This window comes from Oncorhynchus nerka, linkage group LG2 (genome assembly GCF_034236695.1).
Source record: "Oncorhynchus nerka isolate Pitt River linkage group LG2, Oner_Uvic_2.0, whole genome shotgun sequence".
Taxonomy (NCBI): domain Eukaryota; kingdom Metazoa; phylum Chordata; class Actinopteri; order Salmoniformes; family Salmonidae; genus Oncorhynchus; species Oncorhynchus nerka.
In genome coordinates, this window is record NC_088397.1 from 85717388 (window position 1) to 85727285 (window position 9898).

The 9898-nt window shown below is 44.6% G+C and overlaps 1 protein-coding gene across 1 annotated transcript in view; it reads left to right on the forward strand.

Moving 5' to 3' along the window:
* The window catches only part of LOC115144040 (protein CBFA2T2-like), an 86526-nt gene extending 80722 nt beyond the window's left edge, over window positions 1-5804 (forward strand). Inside the window, 1 exon segment of the mRNA XM_065004098.1 lies at window positions 1697-5804. Within this exon segment, the coding sequence (XP_064860170.1) occupies window positions 1697-2002 (306 nt within the window). The 3' untranslated portion in view covers window positions 2003-5804.
* Window positions 5805-9898: the final 4094 nt, after the last annotated feature.

Genomic DNA, 9898 nt, shown 5'->3' on the forward strand with positions numbered 1-9898 from the left:
ACACACCTCTCCTCCTATTAGTGAACTTAACTGTCCCTGCCCCCCCCCCCCACACACACACACACACACAAATACACACCTCTCCTCCTATTAGTGAACTTAACTCTGTCCCTGTCCCCCACACACACACCTCTACTCCTATTAGTGAACTTAACTCTGTCCCTGTCCCCCACACACACCTCTCCTCCTATTAGTGAACTTAACTCTGTCCCTGTCCCCCCCACACACACCTCTCCTCCTATTAGTGAACTTAACTCTGTCCCTGTCCCCCACACACACCTCTCCTCCTATTAGTGAACTTAACTCTGTCCCTGTCCCCCACACACACACCTCTCCTCCTATTAGTGAACTTAACTCTGTCCCTGTCCCCCACACACACACCTCTCCTCCTATTAGTGAACTTAACTGTCCCTGCCCCCCACACACACACACACACACAAATACACACCTCTCCTCCTATTAGTGAACTTAACTCTGTCCCTGTCCCCCCACACACACACCTCTACTCCTATTAGTGAACTTAACTCTGTCCCTGTCCCCCACACACACACCTCTCCTCCTATTAGTGAACTTAACTCTGTCCCTGTCCCCCACACACACCTCTCCTCCTATTAGTGAACTTAACTCTGTCCCTGTCCCCCACACACACACCTCTCCTCCTATTAGTGAACTTAACTCTGTCCCTGTCCCCCACACACACACCTCTCCTCCTATTAGTGAACTTAACTCTGTCCCTGCCCCACACACACACACACACACACACACACACACACACACACACACACACACACACAAATACACACCTCTCCTCCTATTAGTGAACTTAACTCTGTCCCTGTCCCCCACACACACACCTCTCCTCCTATTAGTGAACTTAACTCTGTCCCTGTCCCCCACACACACCTCTCCTCCTATTAGTGAACTTAACTCTGTCCCTGTCCCCCACACACACACCTCTCCTCCTATTAGTGAACTTAACTCTGTCCCTGCCCCACACACACACACCTCTCCTCCTATTAGTGAACTTAACTCTGTCCCTGTCCCACACACACACCTCTCCTCCTATTAGTGAACTTAACTCTGTCCCTGTCCCCCACACACCTCTCCTCCTATTAGTGAACTTAACTCTGTCCCTGTCCCCCCACACACCTCTCCTCCTATTAGTGAACTTAACTCTGTCCCTGTCCCCCCCCCACACACCTCTCCTCCTATTAGTGAACTTAACCCTGTCCCTGTCCCCCCACACACCCTCTCCCCCTATTAGTGAACTTAAATCTGTCCCTGTCCCCCCACACACCTCTCCTCCTATTAGTGAACTTAACTCTGTCCCTGTCCCCCACACACACACCTCTCCTCCTATTAGTGAACTTAACTCTGTCCCTGTCCCCCACACACACACACCTCTCCTCCTATTAGTGAACATAACTCTGTCCCTGCCCCACACACACACACCTCTCCTCCTATTAGTGAACTTAACTCTGTCCCTGTCCCCCACACACACACCTCTCCTCCTATTAGTGAACATAACTCTGTCCCTGCCCCACACACACACACACACACACACACACCTCTCCTCCTATTAGTGAACTCTCTCCCCCTGCACGTAGTTTACACTACACATACACAGACGTGCATAGCCATAGTATATTATTTAGTTCTACTAAACTCTCCATCTCTCTCTCTCTCTCCCCCTCAGTGTTGCTGGAACTGTGGTCGCAAGGCCAGCGAGACGTGCAGTGGCTGCAATGCGGCGCGCTACTGCGGCTCCTTCTGCCAGCACAAGGACTGGGAGCGCCACCACCTCATCTGCAGCCCCGGCCTGCAGACCCAGCCCAAGCCCGTGTCCGCCATCACAGCTGCCAGGGCCGCTGTTACCGCAGGAGCCAAGGCCCCCGAGAGCGTCCCAACCACTGCCAGCCCCGGGGGGGAGAAGGGGTCGGTCGCCTCTCCTTCCTCCACCCCATCCACTCCCACATTAATGCTAGAGACCAACGGGCAGTAAAAGCCAGGACTAGGACCAGTGATACTGGTCCTCAAGATGGCCTCCCTTCCCATTTTCCTTCCATTCTGTTGTTCCTGACTGTTAAAATGGACACCAGGACCTTATGCCCCAACATGGCTTCCTTTCTTTGTTTCCCTTTCCTCTTGAACTGCTGACGGTGAAAGGTGCTGGTTTCCATTGTTCCATCATTTGGCTGTCACCCGTCGGGTATCTTTAGGTTAGCGTTTGTCTCTTCAGGTTCTAAAGGTATCTTTAGGTTAGCGTTTATCTCTTCAGGTTCTAAAGGTATCTAGGTTAGCAGTTGGCTATATAGGTTCTAAAGGTATCTTTAGGTTAGCGTTTGTCTCTTCAGGTTCTAAAGGTATCTAGGTTAGCAGTTGGCTATTTAGGTTCTAAAGGTATCTTGAGGTTAGCGTTTGTCTCTTCAGGTTCTAAAGGTATCTAGGTTAGCAGTTGGCTATTTAGGTTCTAAAGGTATCTTTAGGTTAGCGTTTGTCTCTTCAGGTTCTAAAGGTATCTAGGTTAGCAGTTGGCTATTTAGGTTCTAAAGGTATCTTTAGGTTAGCGTTTGTCTCTTCAGGTTCTAAAGGGATCTAGGTTAGCAGTTGGCTATTTAGGTTCTAAAGGTATCTTTAGGTTAGCGTTTGTCTCTTCAGGTTCTAAAGGTATCTAGGTTAGCAGTTGGCTATTTAGGTTCTAAAGGTATCTTTAAGTTAGCGGTTGCGAGGGAGAGGAGACAAGGGAAGAAAGCTGTTTTTAAGACATGACCCTCAGCTCTGGACACCAACCTTAATTTAGCCAAGGAAGTGACATCATGGACAGGAAGTTATGTCACAGACATTGAGTGAGCGGAGGAGGAAATGAGGTCACTGATGTCACCAGTCATGTTACACAGAAAGAGGACAGATTGCTTTGGTGATGGTGGGCAGAAGACAGACTCATCTGCTTTGGGACTTGGAGGATCCATCTTCAACAGTTGGACAAACAGACAATCTACCTGACAGATGGACACTTGTTTCGCTTCATCCAAAATCTCAATCCCCAGTAGAGTTGAGACAACTGAGGACGGACTTCAATCCCCAGATTTTTTTTAAGGGGACAGTGGGGGGGGGGGGTATGAGTTTTGGAATGGTCTTTTATACCCACGAGGGTGAGTGATGATCGAAGTACTCACTGCATATTTCCTAGTTTACCATTGTGTATATAAAGCTAAGAGAAAAGAGGGTTATGGGTCGTTGTTGACAGTGTAATAAACAGTACCAGATCTACAGAAAAGAGGGTTATGGGTCGTTGTTGACAGTGTAATAAACAGTACCAGATCTACAGAAAAGAGGGTTATGGGTCGGTGTTGACAGTGTAATAAACAGTACCAGATCTACAGAAAAGAGGGTTATGGGTCTCTTGTTGACAGTGTAATAAACAGTACCAGATATACAGAAAAGAGGGTTATGGGTCTCTTGTTGACAGTGTAATAAACAGTACCAGATCTACAGAAAAGAGGGTTATGGGTCGTTGTTGACAGTGTAATAAACAGTACCAGATCTACAGAAAAGAGGGTTATGGGTCGTTGTTGACAGTGTAATAAACAGTACCAGATCTACAGAAAAGAGGGTTATGGGTCGTTGTTGACAGTGTAATAAACAGTACCAGATCTACAGAAAAGAGGGTTATGGGTCGGTGTTGACAGTGTAATAAACAGTACCAGATCTACAGAAAAGAGGGTTATGGGTCGGTGTTGACAGTGTAATAAACAGTACCAGATCTACAGAAAAGAGGGTTATGGGTCGGTGTTGACAGTGTAATAAACAGTACCAGCTCTAGAGCATCTCACGTCTGGAAATACATTTTGGAGGTGACATGATCGCGAAGTCACCGCTACAATCCTGTTTGTATGTACAGTATAGCTGTCCTACTTTTCTTGCTATTCGTCGAAAGTTATTCGTCAGGTTCCTCTTTTGAGTGTGTACAGTTGAAGTCGGAAGTTTACATACACCTTAGCCAAATACATTTAAACTCAGTTTTTCACAATTCCTGACATTTAATCACAGTAAAAATTCCCTGTCTTAGGTCAGGTAGGATCACCACTTTATTTGAAGAATGTGAAATGTCAGAATAATAGTAGGGGAAATTATTTATTTCAGCTTTTATTTCTTTCATCACATTCCCAGTGGGTCAGAAGTTTACGTACACTAAATCAGCATTTGGTAGGATTGCCTTTAAATTGTTTAACTTGGGTCAAACATTTCGGGTAGCCTTCCACAAGCTTCCCACAATAAGTTGGGTGAATTTTGGCCAATTCCTCCTGACAGAGCTGGTGTAACTGAGTCAGGTTTGTAGGCCTCCTTTACTCGCACATGCTTTTTAAGTTCTGCCCATAGATTTTTTATAGGATTGAGGTCAGGGCTTTGTGATGGCCACTCCAATACCTTGACTTTGTTGTCCTTAAGCCATTTTGCCACAGCTTTGGAAATATGCTTGGAGTCATTGTCCATTTGGAAGACTCATTTGCAACCAAGCTTTAACTTCCTGAGTGATGTCTTGAGATGTTGCTTCAATATAACCATAATTTTTATTCCTCATGTAACCATCTATTTTGTGAAGTGCACCAGTCTCTCCGGCAGCAAAGCACCCCCACAACATGATGCTGCCACCCCCGTGCTTTACGGTTGGGATGGTGTTCTTCGGCTTGCAATCCTCCCCCTTTTTCCTCCAAAAATAACAATGGTCATAATGGCAAAACAGTTATATTTTTGTTTCATCAGACCAGAGGAAATTTCTCCAAAAAGTACCATCTTTGTCCCCATGTGCAGTTGCAAACTGTAGTCTGGCTTTTTTTATGGCAGTTTTGGAGCAGTGACTTCTTCGTTGCTGAGCGGCCTTTCAGGTTATGTCGATATAGGACTCGTTTTACTGTAGATACAGATACTTTTGTACCTGTTTCCTCCAGCATCTTCACAAGGTCCCTTGCTGTTGTTCTGGGATTAATTTGCACTTTTCGCACCAAAGTACGTTCATCTCTAGGAGACAGGATGTGTCTCCTTCCTGAGCGGTATGATGGCTGCGTGGTCCCATAATGTTTATACTTGCGTACTATTGTTTGTACAGACGAACGTGGTACCTTCAGGCGTTTGGATATTGCTCCCAAGGATGAAACAGACTTGTGGAGGTCTACCATTTTCTTTCTGAGGTCTTGGCTGATTTCCTTTGATTTTTCCATGATGTCAAGCAAAGAGGCACTGAGTTTGAAGGTAGGCCTTGAAATACATCCACAGGTACACCTCCAATTGACTCAAATTATGTCAATTAGCCTATCAGAAGCTTCTAAAGCCATGACATCATTTTCTGGAATTTTCCAAGCTGTTTAAAGGCACAGTCAACTTAGTTTATGTAAACTTCTGACCCACTGGAATTGTGATACAGTGAAATAATCTGTCTGTAAACAATTGTTGGATAAATTACTTGTGTCATGCACAAAGTAGATGTCCTAACCAACTTGCCAAAACTATAGTTTGGTAACAAGAAATGTGTGGAGTGGTTGAAAAACTAGTTTTAATAACTCCAACCTAAGTGTATGTAAACTTACAACTTCAACTTTATGTACGCTTGTGTCAAAACTGTCGTTCCGCCGCTCGACATTGTAAAATAAAGCATTATGGCTAATTTCAGAGCAATATAAAAATACAAAGTGTTCAGGTATTTACAAGCTGTTATGCATCACCAAAGTTTTCAATCGCTAAACAAGTGTGTCATTGCCTGTAACTGTCCGTTGTTGTACACAGAATAAATATACAGAAACACTTGTCTTGTTCTCTGATGTGTATATCATTTATCTTCATTATCAGCCATCCAGCCACACCCAGAGTTACAGAATACAAATGGAAGATAGTAAGATAGTATAAAGATGAAAATGCACAACAGCAAACTTGTACAGACGTTCAGCCGTGTGCAGTTGTATCCCACAGCATTGTACAGACGTTCAGCCGTGTGCAGTTGTATCCCACAGCATTGTACAGACGTTGAGCCGTGTGCAGTTGTCTCCCACAGCATTGTACAGACGTTCAGCCGTGTGCAGTTGTATCCCACAGCATTGTACAGACGTTCAGCCGTGTGCAGTTGTATCCCACAGCATTGTACAGACGTTCAGCCGTGTGCAGTTGTATCCCACAGCATTGTACAGACGTTCAGCCGTGTGCAGTTGTATCCCACAGCATTGTACAGACGTTCAGCCGTGTGCAGTTGTATCCCACAGCATTGTACAGACGTTCAGCCGTGTGCAGTTGTATCCCACAGCATTGTACAGACGTTCGGCCGTTTGCAGTTGTATCCCACAGCATTGTACAGACGTTCAGCCGTTTGCAGTTGTCTCCCACAGCATTGTACAGACGTTCAGCCGTGTGCAGTTGTATCCCACAGCATTGTACAGACGTTCAGCCGTGTGCAGTTGTATCCCACAGCATTGTACAGACGTTCAGCCGTGTGCAGTTGTATCCCACAGCATTGTACAGACGTTCAGCCGTGTGCAGTTGTATCCCACAGCATTGTACAGACGTTCGGCCGTTTGCAGTTGTATCCCACAGCATTGTACAGACGTTCAGCCATGTGCAGTTGTATCCCACAGCATTGTACAGACGTTCAGCCGTGTGCAGTTGTATCCCACAGCATTGTACAGACGTTCAGCCGTGTGCAGTTGTCTCCCACAGCATTGTACAGACGTTCAGCCGTGTGCAGTTGTATCCCACAGCATTGTACAGGCGTTCGGCCGTTTGCAGTTGTATCCCACAGCATTGTACAGACGTTCAGCCGTGTGCAGTTGTATCCCACAGCATTGTACAGACGTTCAGCCGTGTGCAGTTGTCTCCCACAGCATTGTACAGACGTTCAGCCGTGTGCAGTTGTATCCCACAGCATTGTACAGACGTTCGGCCGTTTGCAGTTGTATCCCACAGCATTGTACAGACGTTCAGCCGTGTGCAGTTGTATCCCACAGCATTGTACAGACGTTCAGCCGTGTGCAGTTGTATCCCACAGCATTGTACAGACGTTCAGCCGTGTGCAGTTGTCTCCCACAGCATTGTACAGACGTTCAGCCGTGTGCAGTTGTATCCCACAGCATTGTACAGACGTTCAGCCGTGTGCAGTTGTATCCCACAGCATTGTACAGACGTTCAGCCGTGTGCAGTTGTATCCCACAGCATTGTACAGACGTTCAGCCGTGTGCAGTTGTATCCCACAGCATTGTACAGACGTTCAGCCGTGTGCAGTTGTATCCCACAGCATTGTACAGACGTTCGGCCGTTTGCAGTTGTATCCCACAGCATTGTACAGACGTTCAGCCGTGTGCAGTTGTATCCCACAGCATTGTACAGACGTTCAGCCGTGTGCAGTTGTATCCCACAGCATTGTACAGACGTTCAGCCGTGTGCAGTTGTCTCCCACAGCATTGTACAGACGTTCGGCCGTGTGCAGTTGTATCCCACAGCATTGTACAGACGTTCAGCCGTGTGCAGTTGTATCCCACAGCATTGTACAGACGTTCAGCCGTGTGCAGTTGTCTCCCACAGCATTTCTGAGCTTCATGTCTCCCGTTGTACTTTAGAGCTGTGAGGTTTGCACTGGTTTTCCATCATAAAATACTGTAGGAGCTACAGTAAAATCAAGTGCAACTATGCAATTGTATTCCCATGTTGCTCAGTTGATAGAGTGTGGTGTTTGCAACACCAGGGTTGTGAGTTTGATTTCCATGGGGGACCAGTACAGGAAAGTATGAAAATGTGTGCACTCATTATTCTAAGTTGCTCTAGATAAGAGCTCCAGCGAAATGACAAAAACATTTGATTCATTTATTTCTCTAGGGCATTTATGGACAATTCATTAATACAAAATGAATAACCCAAAGATATAGGAGGTATAGAATAAACATACATAAAGATAGTAATGTATTTAAGTAGCCTAAGTTCAACATATTGAGTGTCTTTTCTTGTCCTCTCTCTGATTCTCAGGAGTATATGTATGAACAGAACATGGTTTATTATATATATACTTTATCAGCATTAGATGAAGTCAAGCATTTAGAGAGGATCCTTATGCTAATTTAATATCTGTTGATTGTTACCATGGAGATGATTCTGGTGTTGTTCATTGTAAGATTATTAGAAAGAATGCCTTTATTTTGTGAGCCACATTTTCCTTCTAAAACACATCTTTTGTTTTGAGGCATAACTTCACGTGAGAATAAATTTTAGAATGAAGTATAATATCGAAATAAAGACAACCTTACTGAAATGTCTAACCTTGTGGTCTTTTATCAGAAAAAACATAATTTCTTAAGTCATGTATTCTGCTAGTCTATAGAACCCTGGTTTAAACCTATAGATCCAGAATGCTTACTAATAGTGAAAAACAACATGTGTTGTGTACTAGAGACAAGTGACAAAAATGGATCTAGTATATTTGATATCATAATTGTATTTTCTAGCATATAGAATCCAGGGTACTGAGGAGCACTCTTTTTTCTCCCCAATTGGTAGGTACAGTCTTGTCCCATTGCTGCAACTCCCGTACAGACTCAGGAGAGGCGAAGGTCAAGAGCCATGCATCCTCTGAAACACGACCCTGCCAAGCCGCACTGCTTCTTGAAACACTGCTCTCTTAACCTGGAAGCCAGCCGCACCAATGTGTCAGAGGAAACACCATACACCTGGAGACCGTGTCAGAGTGCATGCAACCGGCCAGCCACAGGGGTAGAGCATGATAGGACAAGGACATCAAACCCTCCCCTAACCCGGACAAGGCTGGGCCATTTATACGCCGCCTCATGGGTCTCCTGGTTGTGGCCGGCTATGACGGATCAAGCACTGCACCACTCGGGATGCCCGAGGAGCTCTCCTGCAAGCCAACTAATACAGCCTACATCGGTGATAATCAAATGGCAGCCCACGGTCCACATCCAGACCATGAGACCATGAAATGTGGTCTGTCTTGCTTATCATTTTGAGGATGGTATCCATTACTCATTTACCACATTGTCAAAATGACCCAGCCATTGAATTATACAAAGAGATAATGCCGTACATTTTGGTTATGATTCAATTCTAGGTAGAAGTGAACCAAGAAATAACATAAAATACATTAAAAGGTTGTATGAAGTAACTTCAGTCTAATCGAATGTAACCTTATAGAAATAAGTGAGTCAAACATCCACTTCTCGCTCACAAATTCTTTGTTGCACATCTTTGTTGCTAGGCAATTGCAAGGCCATGTAGGCTTAATATGAGTGCTGCAAGATTGGCTTCAATTTATCTTAACTCCATCAATGCCGTTGGGATATATACAGTATCCACACCTATTAGAGTCTGTTGGGTTAAATACAGTATCCACACCTATTAGAGTATGTTGGGTTATATACAGTATCCACACCTATTAGAGTATGTTGGTTATATACAGTATCCACACCTATTAGAGTCTGTTGGGTTATATACAGTATCCACACCTATTAGAGTCTGTTGGGTTATATACAGTATCCACACCTATTAGAGTCTGTTGGGTTATATACAGTATCCACACCTATTAGAGTCTGTTGGGTTATATACAGTATCCACACCTATTAGAGTCTGTTGGGTTATATACAGTATCCACACCTATTAGAGTCTGTTGGGTTAAATACAGTATCCACACCTATTAGACTATGTTGGGTTATATACAGTATCCACACCTATTAGAGCCTGTAGGGTTATATACAGTATCCACACCTATTAGAGCCTGTAGTATCACACCTATTAGAGTCTGTGGGGTTATATACAGTATACAGTATCCACACCTATTAGAGTCTGTTGGGTTAAATACAGTATCCACACCTATTAGACTATGTTGGGTTATATACAGTATCCACACCTATTA